The sequence below is a fragment of the Bubalus bubalis genome, chromosome 3 (assembly GCF_019923935.1).
Source record: "Bubalus bubalis isolate 160015118507 breed Murrah chromosome 3, NDDB_SH_1, whole genome shotgun sequence".
Taxonomy (NCBI): Eukaryota; Metazoa; Chordata; class Mammalia; order Artiodactyla; family Bovidae; genus Bubalus; species Bubalus bubalis.
In genome coordinates this window covers 20,387,090-20,412,665 of record NC_059159.1, presented here as the reverse complement: position 1 = coordinate 20,412,665, position 25,576 = coordinate 20,387,090, and the positions used below count along the sequence as shown (strand labels likewise).

Below are 25,576 nucleotides of genomic sequence, written 5' to 3'. Positions count from 1 at the left end.
GGGACAAAGCCTTAAAATAAGTTATTTCTAGTTTCTGAGGTCAGCTGAAGGCCAAAGAGCAGCTGTTCCTGCAGCTCAAAGAATCCAGTGGGGCATGGTGCTGCTTTTAAAAGCCTCTATTACCTCAAATCTCATTAGCCTTTGAAACCTGTATTCCTCTTCACACGTTTAGCGGACAATTAAGAATTAGAAATGATGGAACTGCAGGTTAGATGCCAGCCAGGAGCGCCGGTTATGCTATCTGGGCTCTCCTGGAGATGGGGGTTAGCTTCCTACCATGGTGATTTTTCTGGCCGTCACAGAAAAAACCAAGGATGGGCAAGTGGGTCCCTCACACATTGGGCTTTCTTTGAGGCTGTCACCTCCTCTAATAACATCTCAGATTAGCAAGACCTTTCAAGGCTAAGACACAATTCAACGTTAAGTCTCTTAAAAGTTGTTCTCATACAAGATTTATTCCCCAGCACCCCTCCCACCCTCATCCCCATCCGGATTCACAGTGGAGGACTAAGGAGATTCAGAGCAGGATCCGCAGGTACAAAACACACCTTCCAAAGATTTTGCTCTCCTTCCTTTTCTCCCTCCTGCCAACTCCCAAGGCCTGAAGCTACACACACTCATGCAAACGCACAAAATCCCACTCCTTTCCCACACCTCCTGTTTTCTTCCGCATCAGAGCTCACCTGTAAGACATCTGGGCTCTGAGAAGAGAGGTGTCCAAAGTCTGAGAAGCCTAAAGCGAGGGAGAGGCTGTTACTCTAAACTTCACACAAAGGGAAGTGACTGAATCCGACACCCAGCTCTTCTCTCCTCTCACCGTTGACTATTTTTACTCCCTGGCCTCTACCTTGTCCATCAACAAAGAGCAAACACGTTAGCACACTCCCACCTGCAGCACGTGAAAACGGGCTCTGTCCAACATCCATCACCCAGGTGCAGGGTGTTGGAGGGAGTGGTCCCTGAGGATCAGCAAAGGGTTAATTTATGTGGAGGGATAGATGATTAGGAGAATTTGGCTTGAGCTCTGATTGGGGAGGCATGGGTTTAGAACTGGTGATCATTTTGTTTTTGTCTCACATGATTTTTACTAGGGCCAGTAGAATATAGATACCCCATACAGGGGTTTCTGCTGATTACAGATTCTTGCTAACTGGGCAGTTGAAAACAAAATTATTAAAGGAGCTGAACAAAGGGTAAGAAGAGCTGGTGCAAGAGCCGGTGGCTCCTGGGATGAATGCCACTGAGCCGTCTGTAAAGTGCTACTCTGACATCGCCTGTGTGGGATTATTGCTTCTCCAAAGGAGGAGCAGGGGAAGGAACGGGAACACAGAAATGGTATGGAATGGTATGGTATTGCTATGCTCGTTGCTCAGGCTGATGGGTAAATGGAGCCAGGGGTTAGCAGCACCAAAAATAACCAGGCAGCTCCAAAACAGTGAGTGAGTCTGGGAGCTACAGAGGCGTTCACCCTCCCAACCCACTGACCCCACAGCCCAAAGTAATGTGGAAGAGGCCCACCCACACCTCATGTTCACATTCTAAAACTTCACAAGCAAGATTCTGGAGCACTAGGGGGTAGGCCTCAAGAAATGAGGATGGGCTGAGGCAAGGGGAACAGGCCTGCTCTGCAGAACCAAAGGACAAGTTTGCTTAGAAAAAGGCAAATCAACCATGGCTTAGCAAAAGAGGACACTAAAACTCTTCCAGCTGCCTGACTTGGAGCTCTACGGAGATGATAAACGGATGGAGGAAGGGAAGGGATCTATTCACTGAGGGCCTCTGACCACCCAGACCTAGAAGCACACAGCAGCATCCCCTCAAAAGGGAACCAATACCCCTGACTACTTTGTTCCCCAAAAGTACCACCATCCTGATGGAGAGAAGTGTCCCTCAGGGGAGCACACTCTCACTTCGGTGACTTGAGCTCAGATATCAGCATCTAGCTGATAGCAAGGGAGTCAGTATCCTCTCTGAGTAGGCCTCTGAGCATCAGCCAGGCCACCGTGCATACTATATAATTCAGAGGGTTGGACCTGGGTTCTTCCCTTGCCCCTTCACCTTAAGTGGAATGGGGAGAAAAAAAACTTAAACCACAGTGACCCCCCCCAAAGGAAGTCTCTCCTCAGTGGCTCCTGGAACTGGCAGGGTCCAGCTGATTCAGCTCTGACTGGTCCAGAAGTTCAAAGTCATCCCCCTCAGCATCAGTGTCCAGGTCTGAACTGGGTGCCCTGAGGACACCTCTGGTGGCTCTCCGGGGAGGTAGGCCAGAAGGGCCTGGCTGGGAGGCCCCTGACAAGGCCAGTTGGATCATGCCCTGCGAAACCAGGCTAGCAAGGTTGCTGGTGAGGTTGGATCCTGCAGGCAGGGCACCAAGCAAAAGCTCCGGCAGTGCAGCCTCTTCCCGGCTGGCAGGGGGGCCCTGAGACTCCCCGGCCCCCTGCGGGGACCGGTACATCAAGCTGGGCATCCCAATGCTGGTATCGTCCTCGTCATCCAGGCCCGTAGGATCCACGTTAATGGAAGGGAAGTCTGGAAGGTCTCTGGCGAAGGATTCCTCTGGATCACTGTGACCATCTAGGTCTGGAAGAACAGAGGAGTGTCTGAGACATGGCAACTGCCTGGCCTTCCTGTGCCCCAGCCCCACCACGTCAGCCCCAAATAACCAGATGTTTCCACCCTGGATTTCTGGCACTGGTCAGCCTTCCCCCTCCACTTATAGACTGCTGTTACCTTTACTGGCCAAAGAACTTCCCCTTTCTCTGCCATGTCCCCCATGAGCTTTGATCCTGAGGCCACTAAGCGACTGAGGACTTCCAGGGGAGCAGCAGTGCCATCTGGCTGGAGCCATGACCCTAAAGCTGCTCCGCCACCTAATCCACAGCTCGGAAAACAGGTAAGGCGGGGGTAGTGTCCCTGCTGCCTGCAAAGCTGAGCGGCAACAGTCAGAGCCAGTATCAACTTGGGTCCAAGGTTCCTCTCACCTTCAGAGCCTTCTGTTAGAGGTGTTTGGCCCCGTGAAAGGTTGAATGTACCGTTATCTGTACAGGAGACCTCAGCATCCGAGTGCTCGGAGTCTGTGATGGCCAGTTCCCTGGCAACAGTGGAATCATCCAGCTGAGGTAAAGACAAGACCAGCAAGCATGAAGAAGCGGCGCCATTAGAAGCAGGTGCAGTCTGCCACTTACAGCTTCACCAGTGAGCTGGCCCCAAAGGCTACCCCTAAGGCTAACAGTGTAACCAGGCATGGATGGCAACCTCAGTCAGAATCCTGACCCCTTTCAGGTTGCTCCCCCAGGGAAAACACTCTTTTTCATCAATCTTGAGCCCAGGAAGGAAAGCAGCCTTGAGAGTCAACCAGCCACTTATACTCTGATGCAAATAACTGACCCAGAGAATACTTTTCACAGGTGGCCAGGAGGAAATGCACAGGTTACCGCTTGACCTAAGGCAAGTTGGGCTGTTTAAAGAGAGATCAGGCCAGTTGCAGAAGTTCTGCCCTGATGGCAGGGGTTAAAAGGAGACACGGAAGAGGGTGTGCTGCTCATCAGACTCAAACTAAGATCTACATACCAAGTCCCAATATAATACTAGCTTCTCTCCTCACTGCTCTTGGGGGCAGGAAGGTCCTTGGAGAGCCCACAGTGAGCCTGGAAACCTGTTTACTGTCTAAACAGGAGTACCAGATGGTAAAAAAGGAGCTAAAAAAACTGGCCAGTGAGGCAGCTCCCCACACCCCAGATACCTGAGGACAGAAGGCAGCAAGCTCCTCCTCGCTGTCACTGTGGTTGTCTGCAGCACGCTCTGGGTGGAGAGCTCTGCGCCGCACTGTGTGGGAAGAGCAGAAGCCATGAACACCTTCCCTTGAGGGCAAACTCCCGCCCTCTTCGAATTTCAAAGGCATTAAAGTCAGAATACCAGAGAATGAACCCCTTAAACCTACATAACGACGTCTGAGAAAGGAGCTGCCTAAGTAGCAAGGTAAGCTAATAACATAACACAGGAAAGAAACCCTTTCTGTTCTGGTCAGATCAACTACCAGTCTTGTCAACAAGCCTCAAGACCAGCTAAGAACAGATCAGATATCAGTGTGAAAAGTGGATACTATCACAGAGAAGGCAAAGGGAGACACCCAACCTGGGCTGAATCAGGCTTCTGAGGAGTGGTACTGTTCAACTGGCTGAGTCAGGCAGAGCCAGGCCTTGGCACCCATGTGCAGGGCTCTTAGAAGGCCAGGGCTTAATGAAGACCCAACCTGACCACACCACAGAAGAGAGGGAAAAGTTCGCTCGACTGTCGTTTGTGGGTTGGAGGATCTCAGGCTAGTATACATCCGGCTTCAGAAGCCAGTTTTCAATCACTTTGGGAAGGCAGCTTTCAGGAGTGAACAGAGGCCCAGCCGAGGAGTTTAAAAAACCTACTCTGCCATTTACTAACCGTGAGCTTCAGTTTCCTCAACCAGAAAAGGAAAATACCACCCTCTTTTTAAGGGTGTTGTACAGGCAACGTATGCAGAGCAGCCAGCTCAGTGCTTGGGCACATGGGACGTGCTTCATAAAAAGCAGCTAACACTGGGAATATCTTCACTGTCTTTTATATGACTTGGGAGAACTTTTCTCATATTTGTTTAAGATGGGAGTGTCTAGAATTCCAAAGGGAAAAATTGGTAAGCCTGCAGAGATTTCCCTAGAGCAGATCATCACTTTTACCTACCACCCCCCTACACACCAACCACATCCCACTTCTCCACGTTCAAGGACCTATGACGCCCAACCTCTGGGCTTCTCCTTCTCCCCAAACTGCCCAAACGGACGGAAGGTTCCCCTGGACACTTACATTGTCTCTCTCTCTGCTTGGACATCATGTAGCCACGAACGCTGAAGTCCAGCCGCTGCAGTGCGGGCTTCAGCCGTACGTACGCTCGGTCCCACAGTCGGTGGTACAGAGCGAGGGGCCACATCATGACAGTGACAACTGAGAGGAGAAAGAGTGGTGAAATGGAGAAAGGGCTGCATACACAGTCCTCACTGTCCCTCTGCCGTGTGTCCTTGGGGCTGGGACACTTAGTGTGGGACGGTCCTGCTTAATTCTGCAGGTCATCTTCACGAGGGGAAGATTTTTGGGGTCAGAGATTCCGTAGCCCTGACAGGGCTGTGCCCGGTGGACGGTGCTGCTGACACATCGAGGGCAGAACCAGTGCTGTCGCCTGCATGTGGGCGTCGCTGAGTCATAAACAAGACCAGATGGTAACAATGCCTCGGCAGCGACACAACACATCATTCGAGCTTCTGCTATATATCACCAGGGTCATCACTGCTCAGTTCTTCCAGCCTCAAGTAGACACAGTTCATGCCAATATGAAGTAATATAATTTACAAAACTGCTCTGGGGGGGTGGGGTGGGGGGAAGTGCTCCAGGTAAATAGAACCTAGTAACCTACAGAGTAAACAGAATCTAGAACAGAATCCTAAGAGTTATGTCCTACTGTTACACAATACACTGACTCTAAAAACTCCCTCCTGAAATAGGAACAGACAGTCCTTTCTTAATAGCTGGTTAGTGGACCCCTGTCAGTTTCTAAAACTTGGTAAGAAAAGGACTTTATATGTGGGAGCTTGACAGGTAAGAAGAAAGGTATTTTCATGACTCTAAACAGAACATGAAAATAAAAAAGGTCATTTCCTGGAGAACCAAAATATAAAAATCCTCTCTCTAGACAAAGTTAGCTATGGCTAGAAAAGCTATGAGTAGGTTAAGCTTGTGGGGGAGGTATATACCGTACTTACGAATTAAGTAGGAGAGCAGGAGCCCAGGGATGTAGCGGCCCAAGACAGCCAAAAAGGTCAGTATCCCACAGCTCAGCAAGCAGAACTAGGGGTGTCAGGAAACAATATTAAGTTTCTGCTATATGGCAGGGGATGGGGTGGGGATGGGGGCCAGTAAGATGGAGATGTGATTGAAATGATTTTTTATGACCTCTGAATAAAGCATGGACATGTCAGAATGACATGTACCTAGCCACTGCTGCTGATGGTGATTCTGCTGGGGAGGAAAGGGAGCATGTCCACTTCTATTCAAACTCTTCTCACATGGCTAACCCCACAGGGCTGCACCTTTCATGCTGGGAAATGGTTTGAATAGGACTGAGCCAAAAATTCTCTCTGAAAACAAGTGCTGGTGGTGGGCTTTTTTAAGGCAAAGTAAAATAAAATGAAAAACTCAACCACTTACCACATGTTTAATATGACACAGAATGCACACAAGCAAGCTTTCTTTCCCATCTTGGGGCAGGAAGATGGCCTAATCTAAGTGGCAAGCACCTGAAGGAGTCATCGAGTTCTTGCCTTAGTCCTAGTGGCTGGTCAGAAGCCCCTTCCTATGACTTCCCTTGTCTCTACCAGCACCATGGTCTTTTCTTTCTTGAATGAGGATAGGTAGTAAAAGGGCTGTTTCAGTTTAGCATGAACTGAACTGAGAAGCCAGAAATGAGAGTGAAAAAGGGAAAAGTCTTACCTTGCCTGGGTTTTGCTTTTTGAAAAGCAAAAGATTCCTTATGAAAATGGTCCCACTAACCCAGACTTCAGCTACGTGGTGGCAGAGCTCGGGCACGCTGAGCAACCGAGGGTGCACAAAACCCCAGCTATGGGAAAGAGAAGGGGGAGCTGTGAAAGGAGGGTGCTGAGGGTCCCCCCCCATCTCACTTTGAAGGCAGCCGATGGTTCCGGGTTTAAATAGGAGCTGGGGAGTGGCTAGCCCGAGGTGCTCTAGAGGTGAAGCACAACTTTCTTCTTGGCTCTCCAGGTTGAAACTTGAATTTAAGGACTAGGAGGGCAAACTTGTTCTGACAACTCCACCCTATGAGCCAGCAGCCCAATCCACGTGTGTAAACCTGCCACCAGCTCCTAGGCTCTTTGTGCTTAAAAGCATCTTTCCTGTGCTCAGACTATTGCAATTCACTGAGATTGCAATCCAGGAGAAAACGTAAAGCACAGTCTGACAGCACTGCAGCGGCTGGGGTGGAGGCGATGGATGTGCCCCTTAGAGAGAAAACAAATCAAACAAAACCAAAATAAACCCAGCAAAGACAATCCAACATATGACATGAAGGAACTGAAAAATGAAAGCAGGAGCTGTAAGCCACAAGAGGAATCTTTGGCTTGCTGATGCCAGAAACGAATGTGTTTTCTGACCAGGAACTTTAAACAGCCAAAGGTCACAGAAAACACTAAATGACCTGGTTTTTATAAAAGCCAGGAGACAAATGAGGTAAGTTGCCTCTAAGTTTTTACTCGGGCTGAATAATTCCTTGGTACGCCAGCACGCTAATGTTGCTTTCTCAGAAATGTCTCTTACAAGTATCACAGGATGCTCAGCATCTCAACCTACTGCTGCCTGAACTTTAGGATTTGTTAAAATGATTATTTGCAACAGACTAGGTTCTCAGCTTCTAATTTGTATCCAGAACATGGAGTTAACAACCTGTAACCAGAATATTACAACAAGAGAATCAATCAGAACAACAAAAAGGGATTTAATTAGCATTCCATACCTCTCATTGTCTAACACGCCGGGTCTTGGCACTACAATATTAAAACAAACACCAGCATTAGTTGGTAGGGAAAACAAAATATAAAAATGTTAGGCCGTTGGTCTGATAGCTCAAGTTTTAATAGGTTTGGGGAAAAGGAAAACAGTAATAGCCAATAAAAAGGAGACACCATGTTATACTGCCAGTTAGAGAGCTACAGACAAGGGAATGATAGCTAATGCCTGCTCATTTCTCTGGTAGGATGGGGTGGGAATTCAAATGGAGCATTAGGGCCCCTTCTAATTACTACAGCTGAGAGCCAAGGTGCACACAAATAAGTTCATCCCACCTACCCCTCAAGTGTGTCTGGGTTGCTCGTATGCATCAATGTGTGCCAGGTCATGAGGGCATGTTATGACTACTTTAACTCTGGAAATCTGCTATTCAAAAGAGACCTATTAACTACAATCAATGATGAAAAGTATTCTGACATTCACTAGCCATAGGACAGGTGGGTGAACTATATGATTCCTTGAAGTCTCTGCAAAATAGGATGGGAATGTATTTAAAAACTGCACACTCTGGTTTGAATATTCTGCCAGCACTTCAAAAATAACATGTCCAACCTACATCAATTTTCCTCACTCTCAGTCTCCACCCAAACCAACTGCCCAGCCTGCCGCTGCCTACCTCTGCTAACTGTAATGCCACTCTTACTCCTCTCCTCGCTCTGAAATCCCAAAGCTGCTGTTATTCCTTACTCCCCTAACCTCCTATTTATCAGTCTTTTTAAACAATTTAAAAGAAATTCCTAAAAAAAAAAAAAAAAAGAAAGAAATTCCTGAGAGGCAAATTGATACTGCCTTGGTAATGATGCAGTATCCAGTGAGGAAAATTATTTAACAACTTGATGACTATTTATTCCTCACGCCAATTATGAAGGAAAGGATATCTCAGGTGGTGGATACAGATTTCCTGAGCTTAACAACAATGGGAAGGACAGAACTCAGCTCTAAGGAACTGTGGGTGGGGCGCTAGCCCTTCAAGTGTCTCCTAAAGCAAATAATTCAGACTTCAAAAGCTATTCCCAGCTTCATATACTCCTCCAGAAACTCCTAAAACTACAGGTAAAAATGACAGACAATTTCTGGTTCAGAATGTTCTAAATCCTACCAAACTCACCTTTTATTTCAGGCCAGATTTTGTTCTTCCATTGATCTATACACACAATGATCATTGAACTGAATGCAAGTAAAAACACAAGACGAAGGGATGTCAGGGCAAAGAACCTAAAGGGAAGGAGAAAGAGAAGATCGTTATCCACTTAAGCTAATTTCATAAAAGACCCTATGTGCACTACTGGTTCTGTGGTAAATAGACTCAAGTGCTAGCTATACACCTTGGGAAAAACCACTTAAACTCAACAGACTTTAGCTATTTTACCTATGGTGTAGACATAAAAATTTGCTTCTGCAAAGCCAAATGACTAAATCAAATAAACTTAGAGCCCCTTTCAACTTTTAAGTCTGTGATTCTATTAATTTCAAGAAGAAATTCATCTTTTTTGTTGTCTGTTTTGGGGTTTCTCGGCCACACTGCATGGCTTATGGGATCTGAGTTCCCCAACCAGTGACCGAACCTGGGCCCTCAGCAGTGAAAGCTCAGAGTCCTAACCACTGGATGGCCAGGGAATCCCCAAAATTCATTCTCGAACTGAACAAGTTGTTATGATGAAAGCAAACGTCTTTCTATAAAATTAGACCCTGGTTCAGGGCAATAAACTGACAGGTGCATTAAAAAACAGCTAACTCAATCAGACATCCTTTTTCAGATAAAGGAACAAAGGCTCAAAAAAGTGAACCAACTTGGTCAAGGACACAAAGAAAGTGAGCACTGAAGCTCCATCTACAAACCACTTCTTCAGAACTGACATCAACCCTTCTCAAACTTCCCAGAAAACCTGACTCATTTAATGAGGAGAACATTACTGATACCAAAGCCAGACAAAACACTACAAGAAAACTACAGTCCAATACACGTTATGAATATAGAGGCAAAAATCCTCAATAAAGTATTATCAACATGAATTCAGCAGCATATTAAAAGGATTATACACCATGACTAATTCCAGGGACTTATCCCAGGAACGCAAGGGTGGTTCAAGATACAAAAATCAACAACTGTAATGTATTGAATTAACAGAATGAAGGAAAAGCTAATTATTATTTGAAGGAATAAATATGGGTGCATGAAGAGATGTTTACAAAAAAATTGGGGAAATCAGAACACTGACAGTAGGTCTGAAAATATTAAGGAATTACTGTTAATTTGGGGGGATATGATGATATTATGGAAGTTCTGTTTTTAAAGAGTCCCTATCTTTTAGAGATACATACTAAGATATTTATGAATGAAATGACGTATTTGGGATTTGTGTCAAAACAATAGCCTGCCAAGGGGCAAAGGATGTGAAAGAAGAGGAAACAAGACTGACTGTGAGTTCTTCACTGCTGAAGCTGGGTGATGAGTACATGAAATTCCTTATGCTCTCCTCTCTACTTCTGTATATATTTAAAATCTTTCACAATAAAATTAAAAAAAAAAAAAAAAAAAAAAAAGACTGGTTCTTATGAGTCTTTCTATGATCCAACTCAAAAGCCTCCAGGGCAGTGCCCTGCAGAGTGTCTGTAGTCCAGTGATTTTACCAGACTGTCAGGAAGTAAGTACAGAAACTGAAAGCAAGAATTTAGTAATTTTTATAGCAATTTGACCAAGTAATTTCAAACATAAGGATATATTTGGGTTTGTATTTTGTGTGCCTTTTTAACTTATCTAGTAACTTATTTATACTGTATTTTACAAAAATATTGATCAGATGTAGACCGGGGAAAATGACAACACTAGTCCTTCAATGAAGAGGGTTTGAGAGACAACTGTTCTAAGATCTTTGTTGTTGCTGTTTAGTTGCTACATTGTGTCCGACTCTTTGCAAATCCATGGACTGTAACCCCCAGGCTACTCTGTCCATGGGATTTCCCAGTCAAGAACTGGAGTGGGTTGCCATTTCCTTCTCCAGGGATCTTCCCAACCCAGGAATCGAACAGGCGTCTCCTACACTGACAGGCAGATTCTTTAACACTGAGCCACCAAGGAATTAAGGGAGGCCAAATGCATCACCAGAGGAGCAGTTCAGCAGGGCAGTGAGGTATGGCTTTTAAAGCTAGATTGACTTGAGTCTATTTCTCTGAACAGGCACTCTTAGTTGTATGACTCTGAGTAAATTAGCTTAAACCTCCTTAAGCCTCAGTTTCCTCATCTATATGTGATATTAACAATAACAAATCATGCAGGATTGTTTGGAGGTATTAGAAACAACATACTTAAGTCACTTATAAAAGTATTATAGTTGGCTTCCTTGGTGCTCAGTGGTAAAGAATCCGCCTGCCAATGCAGAAGACCTAGAGGCAATCTCTGATCCAGGAAGATCCCACATGCTGTGGAGCAACCAAGCCTCTGCGCCACAACTATTGAGCCTGTGCTCTGGGGCACGGGAGCTGCAGCTACTGAGCCCATATGCCCTAGAGCCCGTGCTCCTCAACAAGAAAAAGCCACTGTAATGAGAAGCCAAAGCACCTCAACTAGAGAGAGCAGCCCCTGCTCACCGAAACTTGAGAAAAGCCTGCACAGCAACAAAGACCCAGCAGAGGCAAATATAAACAAATAAAATTATCTTTAAAAATACCATGGTTGATCTTGCTAAAAAGACAAGAAAATACAAACAAGGCACCTATATATGCCCAATATATGTCCTATTCAATTTTACAAAGGAGCAGTGTTATTAGCTATCATCACAGTAACTGATCAAACGAGAATAAGGATGACCAAGAGATCATTCATGGTTATAAACGATCTCATCTTCTCAATACAACACATGACCTAATGACCTGACATATTCACAGAATACCATACTAAGAGTATAATCCTTATTTTTTTTTTTTTTAGAAAAAGCTGTATCTATGAATACATAGATACACATACATACATATGCATGCAGGGACTGTCAGAGGAACTTTAATTTTGGTCTCTAGATGTTTTGCACTGTTTTCAATAAACATGAATCCATGTTATGTATTTTAAACAATACAAAAAATGAGGGATGGAAGAAACCAAGAACTTAGAGAAACCCAGTCACTAATGGCAACCCTATTCCAATATTTCCACCCCATCACTTCAAGGATACTGTAATTATACACGAAATTAAAGAATGAAAGTAGTTTAACAGGAGTAAGCCTCAAGAGCTGCCCCAAGGCCATTAATCTTCTCTCCAAAGCCAGTTCATCACCTCAACAAACCAGGAAGTTTAACAAGGCCAAGGATAAGGGCTGAGAGCATCTTGCTCCCCTGTGCTGTTGCTTCCACGTCCCAGCAGCAGGATGTGGCACGACTCTGTGTTCTCTGAAGTACCTGGGAGGGCTCTCTAGGAAGGCAATCCAGACTGTCTGCAACTTCCACTTTCCAGATCACAACTGCTAACGCAAATACAAACTGGAGTAGGGAAAGGATACTAAACTTTCCTAAGAAAGGTCAGTTTTTCAAAGATGACCGCAGTAAAAATACAGTTTCTCGAAGAGCTGAACTATAGTCTGTTAGAGCCCCCACCTATGCTTCAACTCAATTCAAACATTTATTAATTGCCTACTATATGCTGAGGCCTTATGGTAAGTAGGCCAGTTACAGAAAAGAGTAACACATGGACCTTATTCTCAAGTGGATTTATGTCAGTACGTGTTTGTAACATAGCATGATAAGATAACAATAACCATGAGGACATCTAAGCTGGGATTTGCAATGGTAAGACAACACAGGAAAAGAGTGTGAGAAAGGAGAAGATATTCAGAGAGGGAGAACAGCCAGCTGGCATGACATATTTAGGGAACTACAAGTAGTCTGACAGAACTCAAACATAAAGAACAGAGGGAAAGGATGAGTATGGGGAGAGAGGAAGAAGTCAGACCATGAGGGACCTTTTATGACAAAGGGTACTGAATTTTATACTGCACATAAAGGTGAATCAGCAAAGAGTTTTACAAATGGTCTATTTGCTGGATCATGAAGGCTGAAACTGCGAGCATCTTCTTGAACCAGATTAATCCTGGTCAGTAATGCAATTTTAGAGCCAGACACAGGATAACCTTTCCTTGAACAAGCCAACGCAGAAACTTAAGAGGAAGAAGAGCTTTTCTGTGAAGTCAAAGTCGCTCAGTCATGTCTGACTCTTTGTGATCCCTCAGACTATACAGTCCATGGAATTCTCCAGGCCAGAATACTGGAGTGGGTAGCTTTTCCCTTCTCCAGGGGATCTTCCCAACCCAGGGACTGAACCCAGGTCTCCCACATTGCAGGTGGATTCTTTACCAGTTGAGTCACAAGGGAAGCCCAAGAACACTGTAGTGGAAATCCCTTCTCCAGCAGATCTTCCCAACCCAGGAATCCAACCAGGGTCTCCTGCATTGCAGGTGGATTCTTTACTAACTGAGCTGTGAGGGAAGCCCCAGGTAAAATAACAATTCTTAGAAAAATAGTTTCTTCCATATAGATAAAATACTAATTAATGGAAAGTTCACCTCAAACCACTAGAGTTGATCTCTTCAAGGTACCTGCATGCATACATGCTAAGTCACTTGTGTCTGACTCTATGGGACACTATGGACCCTGCCAGGCTCCTCTGTCCATGGGATTCTCCAGGCAAGAGTACTGGAGTGGGTTGCCATTTCCTCCTCCAGGGGATCTTCCCCACCCAGGAATTGAACCAGCATCTCTTACATCTTCTGCACTAGGAGATAAGCTTCTTACCACTAGCACCACCTGGGAAGCCCCCTCCAAGGTACCTGAAAGTGAAACTGAAAGTCGCTCAGTGCGTCCAACTCTTTGTGACCCCAAGGACTGTATAGTCCATGGAATTCTCCAGGCCAGAATACTAGAGTGAGTAGCCTTTCCCTTCTCCAGGGGATCTTCCCAACCCAGGGATGGAGCCCAGATCTCCCACATTGCAGGTGGATTCTTTACCAGCTGAGCCACAAGGGAAGCCCCAAAATTTTAAGTCACTCAGTCATGTCCGACTCTTTGCAATCCCATGGACTATATAGTCCATGGAACTCTCCAGGCCAGAATACTAGAGTGGGTAGCCTTTCCCTTCTCTAGGGGATCTTCCCAACCCAGGGATCAAACCCAGGTCTCCCACATTGCAGGCGGATTCTTTACCAGCTGAGCCACCAGGGAAGCCCAAGAAATACTGGAGTGGGAAGCCTATCCCTTCTCCAGCAGATCTTCTCCACCCAGGAATCAAACCAGGGTCTCCTGCATTGCAGGCAGATTCTTTACCAACTGAACTATCAGGGAAGACAATATCAAATGTTATTAATTCCTTTAGGGGTCTATCAAATATAAAAGAATATGGATAAGTATGTACACCTTTCCTTCAGCCTCAATACTAAATTCTTAAAAGGAAATATCAGTCTCAGATTAGTGTGTTTGGGATATAGTGAAGTCACATTATACTTTTATTTTATGGAGGTAACTTGGCTGTGACAGAGGATGAGATGGTTGGATGGCATCACTAACTCGATGGACATGAGTTTGAGTAGGCTCTGGGAGTTGGTGATAGGCAGGGAAGCCTGGCGTGCTGAAGTCCATGGGATTGCAAAGCGTCAGACATGACTGAGCGACTGAACTGAACTGCATTGGAGGCCTACCTGTTAAAAAAATAACCAACTCTGCAACTATGTACAAGGACAAGACATAATTGAAGATAAAGTATTTGTGAGATTGGTATAAGTAAGGAATGAAGACAAATAAGGGAGGATTCCTCTGGATTAGTTTTGTCTTCCAATGTCTATTTCTGTAAGCCAAAAAATTCACATACAGATGTAACTGTACAGGCTGGATAAGACAATATGCAAAACATTTTTCAGCAACTATAATCATCATGAGAACTTTCCAACTTAGCAAAAACAACTACAACTGCAGTCAACTCTGGATATTCACATGTGAATTATTTAATTTGATTATTGCCCACAGCCCATTATCCCTACCAATTGTAGAAGGCTCACAACAGACTTTTCCTTAATGATATTTATTTATTTATTTATTTATTTTATTTCTAATGGCAAGCATGTTTGTAGAAGAAATTTCAGAAAATATAGTTCATAATTAAGGAAGAAAATAAAAATAAAATTAATACACTATTACCAGTCTGACAAAAAAAATTTTTTTACCCTAAATCTAGTCAAGCCTCTAGATTCAGCTACCAATTTACAGGAAACACACAGAAGAGCACAGAGGAACGTGTTAAGCCACAGGGATGCAATCAGCAAAATACAATCTGTAGGACACTTTACAGGACAAACTGATTTCTTGCCTCAAAACAAGAAAGGAGAAGGTGGAAAAGAACTGGGGTATAGAAGACACAAAATTGGCCAAGAACTTAACATTTTTAAAGCTAGATACATGGTGATACATAATATTATTCTGCCTGCTTATATATATGTTCTCCAATTTTCCACAGTAAAAAGCTTAAAAAATAACTCATTATCCACACACATATCCCAAAATATCAAGCGAGATTATTCCCTTCAGTTAAAAAAATATTCACATATAAAATACTCCATGGAAGGATACAGGGTACCTGGTTTAAAAACGTTCTCCTTCACTTAAAAATCCATAGATGTTTTTCTTTATCACCAGAAAAGCACTCAAAACTTGAGGATGATTAATTACATCATACACAGATACAATTAGTTTTTAAACCTTTCCCTAATTGAACTGAGATGCTTCCAATGTTTGATGTAAGAAAACTCTGTATCACTGAGCATAAATCTGACCTTACTTATGATTACTTTAAACGGAAGTACTAGGTCAAAGGAGAAGGCAATGGCACCCCACGCCAGTACTCTCGCCTGGAAAATCCCATGGACGGCGGAGCCTGGTGGGCTGCCATCTATGGGGTCGCACAGAGTCGGACACGACTGAAGCGACTTAGCAGCAGCAGCAGCAGCAGCACTAGGTCAAAAACCATTAACTATTTTAACAGCATTACAGAGATACAGTTTGCATACCATAAAATATACCTTGTAAACAGTCAAATTCAGTGTTTTTTGTTATCTCAGAGTTGCAACTATCATAATTATCTGATTTAGAACATTTTAATCACCCCCCAAAAAACCCCATGCCGGTTAGCAATCACTCCCCATTTCTCCCAAGCCCTTGAAAAGGTAGTAACTTTTTAAGTGTCTTAATACTGTTGCCAAGTTAGTTTCCAGAAAGGCTGTCAAATTCATATTCCTATCAACCATACATCAGATTTTCCATATTTTGCCCAGAATTAAATACTATCATTTTTAAAAACCTAATAAGCAGAAACTAGTAATTCACTGCCACTTATATTAGATTTTTTATTATTAATGAGTAAAAATGTATACATCCATTGATTTATTATTGTTTGGGTTTTTTGGTCCTTTTATAAATTATCCACCCCCTTTACTAGGGGCTAAAATTCAATTAACTATCAGTCTAAATAAAATACTTATTAGAAAAACAATCTGGTGTCCAGAAAAATCATGAGAAATTCCATAAAGAAACAATTTTTTGAGGTCAACAATACCATGGATCCTCATCATTGGTATCAGTAAATTAGAGTCTGCTATAATCATAAACAAAAGATCACATGTCTATTTTCAATCAAAGAAGATACTATTTCTGGGTTTCTTTGTTATTACAGAGTAAGCTTCTCTCAGTGGCACTTCAGAACAAAGCAGCCCATCCTATAGGGACAGAAAGCCCATTATTGTACAGCACTTGCGGCTGTCTGGTTAATGAGCCTGTCACTGGTAAATTAGAAAGAAAAAAAATTAACGTAACCTATGTCATGTAGTGCTGGTTGCTGCCTGTACAAAACCAGAAATGAAACCAGCTAGCTGCAAATGACCCACCTTATGTTAATGGACAGAAAGCACCCAACCTTAAAATCAGAACAGATAAAAACTTTTGGCAAAACAGAGGCAAAAAAAAAAAAGAAAAAAAAAAGGAAGCCAAGGCAGCTCTGGGAATCCTCCCTGCTCAGGGAGACAGTGAAGGACTGGGAAGCCTGGCATGCTACAGTTCATGGGGTACCAAAGAGTTGGACACAACTTAGCGACTGAGCAACAAGGCATCTCTGGGAGTCCTTCCTGCTACCAAATGCAAGAACCCTCCAAAGACCATCATCAGAAACATCTGCTCAATAGATTCCATCTGAAATTTGATATATAGATTTTTTTTTTTTTCACAGAATAAATGCCTCTACTTAATAGGCCCTCCCTTCCATTTCCTATCTCTCACTACTATTTTTCCCCCCTCAAATTCTAACCTTTTAAATCAGCATTGCCGTATAATCACTTCTTGGGTCATTTTTTTACTTGGGGGTATTTTTCCTGGGGGGGAGGGACAGGGAGGGGAATCACCTTTTTCCCATTGCGAAAACAAGAGATTTCCTAATACCCACTAAAATATAGTATGGTTAACTCAGACTAGTGACTCTAAAAACAGATCCCAACAGAGATCTTATCAAAGAGAAAAAAAAGTTTGTGGACTGCTCTAAATCAATATTCCTAACCACCCAGAATCATAGAATATGAGAGACTGGAAAGGAGCTCAGCAGTCATCTGCCCCCCGCTCCCAGTCTCCTACCCCCGTGAACCATATGCTTTTCATAGGAGGCAGTGCAAGGGCTTAGAGTTCACACTCCTTTCCAGGGCTCCTTTATCCTTCCCTTATCTCCTAGGAACAAGTTCAACCAAAAAGTTACTAGAACCTGTTTTTTTCTTATCCTGTCAGGATAGATTCTTGCTGACTCAGATATTCTTCCCCCAAATCACTCATTTACAGGTGCTGTTGAGGCTAACGAAAATACAGGCCTGATATCGATAAGGAAGGCCTGGTATTTGTTGTTATCCTAGAGAAAATAACATATAAGTGACAAGGAGCAATACAGGCTAAAGATCACAATCACTGTAATTTTTCTGAAACTGGAAAATAAGAAGGAAAGCCTTGAAATACTATAGGAGCGAGGCATCTCATCTATCCCTATCTTTTATGTTCTATATTAAAATGTAAGAGGGCACATTAACGGGTACAGGAAAACCTCGGCTGAGAAGATAGAACATTGAAAGTTAAGAGCTACCTACCTGAATTCTGATGATTTGTTTGTACTCCTATTCAGTCTTCTAATACCTCGAAATGTATAAAACACCTCAGTTAATGATGTATCATGATTCAAAACAAGTAATGAAAAATAAAACGCTTCAGATTTGATTTCTCTTTGACCTGCACCGAAGACCCACCTGCATTTCCTAAATACCTTTTTAAATGAAATGAGAACAAAGCAATTACTCTTTGACATTCCTAAGCAAAATATCTACACCCATATTCAATTTGATGCTACTGGAATGTAGTTTGACTTTTATTTTGAACCTCAAATCACCTTCCACGGAAGCTCATTTCCTAAAACAAAACACCCTGTGAACTCCAATGCTAAACAACCCTCACTTCTGGATCCTTACCACCATCACTCAGTCATTTTGTAACCTTCACAGGTATGAGTCCTCTCAATAAATGGTACACCCAGTTCTTTCACTCTCAAGAGTCACACCCTCATCTTGTTACATCTCTCCCCCACCTACTTAGAGCCTGATGGGAATGTAACAAGAGTAAATGCCTACTGGATACACAGCAGGCAAGCTACCAGGAAATGCCAGAGATAAAGACCAATGGGTATCAATGCATTAAGAGACCCAGGAGTAAGGAGAAAGGGATCTGACATTCTAAACATAGCATATTAGTAAACTTAAGTAAATGCTATTGGGAACCAGCAAATTAAAGGTAACTGTAACATTTAAACACATGTATGAGCAGACTTCCACCCCACATTCTACCCAGAGAATCTTTCTCAGGCAAGGATCATGTGGAAGGTCCTCTCCTCAAAAATAACAACATATATGCTACTGATCTATGCTTTATCAGAATTCATTTAAATGCTGCCAATGTTTTTTTTTTTTTTTTGCCAATGTTTTTATACATCAGTCACACTTTAATATAAACTGATTCACGATCAGCTCTTTTCCTAATAATACAATCCCATTGTAGGCAAAGAAGTTTTGACTTAATGGTCTGGGGCTACGGTCTGGGATGTGGAGGTGAGAGGAAAAGAAGATAAGGTCATTTGGGGAAATGCTCCAGAATGAGGTGCTACAGTTAAAAGTTTTCTGACAGAGAGCCTGGGGGAGAGTAAGTACCTGGGGATCAAGGAAGAAGCACTACCAAAAATAAATGAAGAATCCCAAAGGAAAAGTTTATCAAGTTTGCTCAAGACTCTAGAAGCAACAAATACCAGAGACTGTTGTGACACCTCTAACCTAAGTCGCCTTCGAACCGGGAGACGATTACTGTAATATACACCTCCGTAGTGGGTCTTCCTGTCAATGAACTTGGAATTATTTGTTTTGCTCCAACTCACTGAAAATGTTCTTTCAAAGGATAACAAATATTTTGGTTTTAAAACCAAGAATTTCAAGAGGAAAGATATTTTTAGCAAAAACAATTATGTTTTGGAAACACACACTTTGTTTCAGGCTTATCCAGAACTGCTTTATTTTTCATTCAGCTGTAGAAGCCCCCCTACACTTGAGTTCCCTTGGAATCTGATCAGTAGTACTTCCCTAGTTACGGATAAATCCAAACTCTGCTTGGCAGATCCTATGAGACCTAAGTTCACTTCAGGAGATGACAACTCAGGGAAGCAGCAGTTCCATTTTCACACAGCATGACACAGACAGATTCTTTAAGCATATTTTTAGCCCTACTATCCCAGCTCAGAAAAACAAACACTATTAGACACCCTCAATTTCCTTGCATATAAACCGTGGCGAAGGATGCTTCTCTAATTCCTTGGAACACGGAGAAGTCGTTTTAAGTGGCTTTGAAATGAGTGAAATCCCACAATTACTATTTCATAACTGTCTTCAAAAGCTTGTGATTTTCTTTCAAGTTGCAGTTATGGAGGCTCTCACGGACTCTCAGACCTCACAAACTTCCTGAGTGGGCAAAAGGATGTCTATCTAACATGCTAATTCAGGTCGTTTAAGCCTGTTTCTTTATTACACCTATGGATCCCTTTTCAAGATCTCACGCCTTACTCACCTACCCCAACAATAAGTACTAAGATCTCGAGACTGTTGAGCAGACAAGAGAAGGGAGGTGATGGCCTTAACGGGACACAGCTTCTCTTGGCTAAAATGAGGCGCCTTCGCTCACTGCGAGCGGCTCAAGATGTTACTAGAAGCTCCTGCCAGATGTGCGGGGCGAGGGTGCACGTAAAGCAGGGGAAACAACTGGAAGGCCCTAAGACCTGCGGTGCCAAAGCCTCAGGCGGGATAGAGTGGAAGGAGGTGAGACAAAATTAGGCAGGTATAGGTAGGAGCCAGTGCAGCGAAGAAAACAAAGGAGGCGAGAGAAAGAGCCTTAGAGAAACCTAACGAATTCGCGCCTCGGAGGGTTTCCGAGGATCCAGTTCTCTCACCAGAAAGCCGCGTTCAGCCCCAGGCACCACAGGGCGCTCCTGGCTGGCCGCTCCCACACCAGGGCTGCCTGCACTCGGCTCAGCAGAGGCTCGTAAGGCCCCAGCACCTCCACCAGGGCCCGCTGCGCCGCCTCAACCTGCTGGTCCCGCTCCCAGGAGCCTGACATAGGGCGGCGACCCTTGAAAGTCTGACCGGAGGCTGGGCCTGGGGCCTCGGCCACCCCCTCTGCCTCCGCCATCTCCCCCCTGCAGCCACAACATCCGGGGCCACGGCCCGACAGTCACAATAATATCAACTGCGCAGATGCGCGAAACGGCGAGGGAGGACGCATCCCTCCACAGCGCGCCTGCGCGAAGGCTCTTGGTCGCGTACATCCCAGGACGAAGAACACTGCGTCAAAATTACGTCCCCGGGGCCCGTCAGGAGCTGCGCACGCGCAGTCTGCAGGGCTGAAGCCGAACGAGTAAGGAAGTGCCCTGGCCAGAACTCAGTTTTCATTGGAACAGAGGAAGTTTGGGGGCGGGGCGAGTTTTGGCGTATGCGCAGTGCGACGGACTAGCGAGCGGCGGCTTTGCGGGCGGGAGCGGCAGCTTTTCTGTGGCGAGAGCGGTAGCTTTGCCGTAGAAAGCGGCTGCAACGCAGCTGCCAGAGGAGAGATGCCGAGGGAGATCATCACCCTACAGTTGGGCCAGTGCGGCAATCAGAGTGAGCGAACTTCCGGCCCCTCCACTAGCCAGGGTTTCTTAGGTTCTACGGGATCTCACTGTGGGATCCTGAACTCCATCTGCCCTTCCCAGAATCGTAGTTCTCTGAGAGGTGGGACATGGCTGACCCAGTATCCAGTTGCTCAACCCCAAGGGGCCCTCCTCTGCTCAGTCGCTGATATAGTGCCCTTTCCTCTGACACGAGAGACTCCCGAAGCGTGACTTCCTATCGCTGGACCCAGGCATTGAGTCCCCCAGCTCCTAGTTGGAACCTGCCCAGACCCAGATATCCTCTTTTTTCCCGCCCCCGTCCCTCCCGTCAGTTGGGTTCGAGTTCTGGAAACAGCTGTGCGCCGAGCATGGCATCAGCCCCGAGGGCATCGTGGAGGAGTTCGCCACCGAGGGCACTGATCGCAAGGACGTCTTTTTCTACCAGGTGCCGCCAGCGACTTAGCCAGGGCCAGTAGTGGCCCAGGGGTTCTGAAGGGAAGGGCAGTGGCTTGGTACTTGGAAGCCCACTGGGCAGAGGAGCCAGGGAGGCTGGCTTGAAGAGGGAGGGAGGCAGGAACCAGGGTTGGGAGGGTTGGAGGACTGGGCAGGCCCTAGCTGATTGGGCCCCTCCTAAACTCCCCTTTACAGGCAGACGATGAGCACTACATCCCGAGGGCAGTGCTGCTGGACCTGGAGCCCAGGGTGATCCACTCCATTCTCAACTCCCCTTATGCCAAGCTCTACAATCCAGAGAACATCTACCTGTCGGAGCATGGAGGAGGAGCTGGCAACAACTGGGCCAGTGGATTCTCCCAGGTCATTTGCTGTTCCCTGGCAGAAGAACTCCACTCCTGCATGGGGACTGGCCCTATGACTTCCTAAAGAGAAGATAAACCAGATGGAGAATATATGAGTGGAGAGAGAGATGTGACTGAGGGGGTTCTGAGCGAACTATGTAATAGTCATAAGACACAGCACTCGGCTCATGCCGGATGCCAGGCCACTGTTAGTGTTTTACATAAATTAACTTACCCAGACCTTCCAACAATCCTAGAGGTAGGTACTACAGGTCCACAGTCTCTGTAGGTTTCCAGAATCCAGAAAACTGTGAAACCAAAAGAGGATTTATAACTACTCATTTAGCAGCAAAACCGAATCTCAATATAGATAAGCTAGTTTATAGTTTCTGTTCAACTTACTTCAACTTCTCATTCCTTTCACTACAGAAATATTAATGTATTTGGTTAGCACCCCTCAGACCCCCGCCCCACTGGTGTTCTACTTAGCTTGTGTTATACACACCATATAGCCCTCCTAGAATCTGAAATATCTGAACTGAAACATAATGCCCCAAGAATTTTAGATAAGGGACTGTGGACCTGTATTAGTGCCTTCATTGTACAGATGAGGAAACAGGTATAGAGAGATGAAGTAGCATGCCCAAAGTCACCTGACTAACTAGACCTAGAGCTAATATAGGCAGTCAGGCAGTCTGGATGTAGAGACCCTGCTCATAACCACCAGGCTGCACTACCTTTCAGTGCAAACAAAAAGCAGGACCACTGTGCTCTGAAAAGGACTTTTAGGTACTATAAGGAGAATGGAGGGTGGCTATTCTGAGGCCAAAGTCCTTGTCCCTTAGTCCTGCCCCACTCTGATGCCCTCCATGTCTGTACAGGGAGAGAAGATTCACGAGGACATTTTTGACATCATAGACCGGGAGGCAGATGGCAGCGACAGCCTAGAGGTGAGCATCTCTGGAATGCCGGTGGGGGGCCAGCAGGGACAGCTCGGCAGCACCCTTTAGAAGCCATCTGTTAGGTGTGGGACCCTCCCTGTGCACCCTTTGCACTGCACAGAAGCCACAGGGCCTTGCTGGAAATAACGAAGAGTCTGCTAATCCGTGTGTGGGGGGTGGGGGGAAGGAAGTGGAGGAGAGGTCCTGGGAAGATAGGAGTCCAAGAAGTTATGAGGTGGGTAAAATTGGAAATCCTGCCACTTGAAACCTAGATACTGACCGCCCCTTCCCCATGCAGGGCTTCGTGCTGTGTCACTCCATTGCTGGGGGAACAGGCTCTGGCCTGGGCTCCTACCTCTTAGAACGGCTCAATGACAGGTAAGTCTGTTTTGAAGGGCAGAGAGGATTTGGTTTCCCAGGTGACTGGGAGGCCCTCCAGATAAAACCTTCCCATTCACTGGAGCAGGAAAGGGCTCTTCATTCCCTGCTGTATTGAGGAAGGAAAGGTACAATGATCAGGAGCCCAATCACACTCCTAGTGGTTGGAACTAGAGTCTAGAATCCTGATCTTTGATGAAGATTCAGGGAGTAAGCCTGATTTGGAGTTAGAACTCTAGGTCCTAAGATGTCTCTCTGCCCTTCCCCCTTTTTGGGTTACAGACTGCCAAAAGTCAAGTCTCCCTTCTCTGCTGTCCTGTGACCCGAACCCCAATTTCCCCATCCTGACAGTCATTAGAAACCCCAAGTTTACCACGCCTCCAGTCTGTTGCCCTTGACCATCCTTTCTCAAACACCACTAGGTACCCCAAGAAGCTGGTGCAGACATACTCAGTGTTTCCCAACCAGGATGAGATGAGCGATGTGGTGGTCCAGCCCTACAACTCACTGCTCACGCTCAAGAGGCTGACCCAGAACGCCGACTGTGTGGTAAGTCCGGGAGTCTCCCTTACTCCAGTCCCAACCCCCGTCTATTTCATCCTTTTCATGCATTTTTTTTTTTTTTTTTTTTTTTTTTTTAATACTGGAGTGGGTTGCCATTTCCTTCTCCAGGGGATCTTCCCGACCCAGGGATCAAACCCAGGTCTCCCGCATTGGAGGCAGACGCTTTAACCTCTGAGCCACGAGGGAAGCCCCTTTTCATGCATTTTTAAAAGTCCCATTTTGAACCTTCCTGTGCCCCAGTCTTGTTCAAGTCTCTTTTGGACGGGTCTTTCTGGCCATGAAGCACCAGGGAAATGAAGTGTCATAGCCCAGACTCAGGCAGAGCTCCTGTACTTTCTGTCCTCCTAAATCTGACACCCTCTTCTGTCCCCCCAGGTGGTGCTGGACAACACAGCCCTGAACCGGATCGCCACAGACCGCCTGCACATCCAGAATCCCTCGTTCTCCCAGATCAACCAGCTGGTGAGCCCCCGCTCCTGGACTCCCTCCTTCCCGAAGCACCATCTAGGGAAGGGAGGCCCCCAGGACAAGGCCCATGACCCGGCACCCTGTCCCCAGGTGTCCACCATCATGTCAGCCAGCACCACCACCCTGCGCTACCCCGGCTACATGAACAACGACCTCATCGGCCTCATCGCCTCGCTCATTCCCACGCCACGGCTCCACTTCCTCATGACTGGTTACACCCCCCTCACCACGGACCAGTCGGTAAGAGCAGCCCTCAGGCCCAGCAGGCCCTGACCAGCCTTTCCCTTCTCTCTTCTGCACCTGAAGGCCCTGCTTCCTGGCTGACTTGCTCTCCTCTCCCTCTGCCTGTGGCGCCGTGCAGGGCCCAGGCTATATGAAGTCTGCTGATACTTCTGCACAAGGGCATGAATTAGCTGAGCTCGGGGGACTGAGATCTCTGATCCCTCAGTGAGGACCTGAATCTAAGGACACTCCCCAGAGAGACCAGGCTCCCCCGCGTCTGATGGAGCTGTGCGTCGCCTCATGCTTTCTGTCCATGCGTCTCTCAATTGTGCCCTGAGTGCTGGGCTGCCCTGTGGCCACTCTCCCCTCAGGTGGCCAGCGTGAGAAAGACCACGGTCCTGGATGTCATGAGGCGACTGCTGCAGCCCAAGAACGTGATGGTGTCCACAGGCCGGGATCGCCAGACCAACCACTGCTACATCGCCATCCTCAACATCATCCAGGGGGAGGTGGACCCCACCCAGGTAGGTGAAGCCCCTTTGTCCTACCCCCGGAGCCCATAGGGGTAGAGGAGAGGCTACCACCACCATTCCTGTGCCCACCCCAGGTCCACAAGAGCCTGCAGAGGATCCGGGAACGGAAGCTGGCCAACTTCATCCCCTGGGGCCCCGCCAGCATCCAGGTGGCCCTGTCCAGGAAGTCGCCCTACCTGCCTTCTGCCCACAGGGTCAGTGGGCTCATGATGGCCAACCACACCAGCATCTCCTCGGTGAGCCCCATAGTCATCTTCCTGGTGGTGCCTCATCTCTCTACAACCCTGCTGCCCCTGCTTCTGGCTTTTTTTACTGTGGGGATAGCCCAGCCTTGGTTCCCTGGCTCTCTGGGCCACATGGTTCCTTGAAGTTCTCTGTGACCCTTCTCCACCCTAAGTCCTTTTTGTACACCCTAAGCTCTTCGAGCGGACCTGTCGCCAGTATGACAAGCTGCGGAAGCGGGAGGCCTTCCTAGAGCAGTTCCGCAAGGAGGACATCTTCAAGGAGAACTTTGACGAGCTGGACACATCCAGGGAGATTGTGCAGCAGCTCATCGATGAGTACCACGCAGCCACAAGGCCAGACTACATCTCCTGGGGCACCCAGGAGCAGTGAGTCCTCTGGATCGGGACCCTCATCTGCCTTACTGGTTGGCCCAGGCCCCGCCTGACTGACCACCCCTCAGAGCACAGATCAGGGACCTCGCACCTTTTTCTTATCAACACACTTACCCGTACTCTCTGTTGACCTGATGACACATGTAATCTCCTTGTGAGACTGTTTATGTTTAATAAAGCACTGGATATAAATCAAGTCACTGGACTCTTTGAAGGCTTGGGGAA

At 46.0% G+C, this 25,576-nt stretch overlaps 2 protein-coding genes across 3 annotated transcripts; one reads left to right on the top strand and one right to left on the bottom strand.

Moving 5' to 3' along the window:
• Positions 1 to 432: 432 nt before the first annotated feature.
• RETREG3 (reticulophagy regulator family member 3) lies at positions 433 to 22,406 on the bottom strand. Of its 2 annotated transcripts, none has more exons than XM_044938936.2 (9): positions 21,864 to 22,406; positions 8,708 to 8,814; positions 7,547 to 7,577; positions 6,511 to 6,637; positions 5,784 to 5,868; positions 4,834 to 4,971; positions 3,743 to 3,825; positions 2,982 to 3,114; positions 433 to 2,580 (listed from the first exon to the last, which is right to left on the bottom strand). In XM_044938936.2, the coding sequence occupies exons 1-9, from the start codon at positions 21,968 to 21,970 to the stop codon at positions 2,123 to 2,125; spliced, it is 1,269 nt and encodes a 422-aa protein (XP_044794871.2). In that variant the 5' UTR covers positions 21,971 to 22,406; the 3' UTR covers positions 433 to 2,122. The 2 variants fall into 2 exon arrangements, with proteins under 2 accessions (XP_044794871.2, XP_006055796.3); XM_006055734.4 differs by lacking the exon at positions 21,864 to 22,406 and adding an exon at positions 20,136 to 20,486.
• Positions 20,681 to 25,547, top strand: LOC102409942 (tubulin gamma-1 chain). Its single transcript, XM_006055733.3, has 11 exons — positions 20,681 to 20,841; positions 21,164 to 21,276; positions 21,480 to 21,647; positions 22,510 to 22,578; positions 22,868 to 22,947; positions 23,370 to 23,496; positions 23,887 to 23,973; positions 24,070 to 24,219; positions 24,573 to 24,725; positions 24,809 to 24,970; positions 25,152 to 25,547. Exons 1-11 carry the CDS (start codon positions 20,793 to 20,795, stop codon positions 25,347 to 25,349), a joined length of 1,356 nt encoding a protein of 451 aa, XP_006055795.1. The 5' UTR covers positions 20,681 to 20,792; the 3' UTR covers positions 25,350 to 25,547.
• Positions 25,548 to 25,576: the final 29 nt, after the last annotated feature.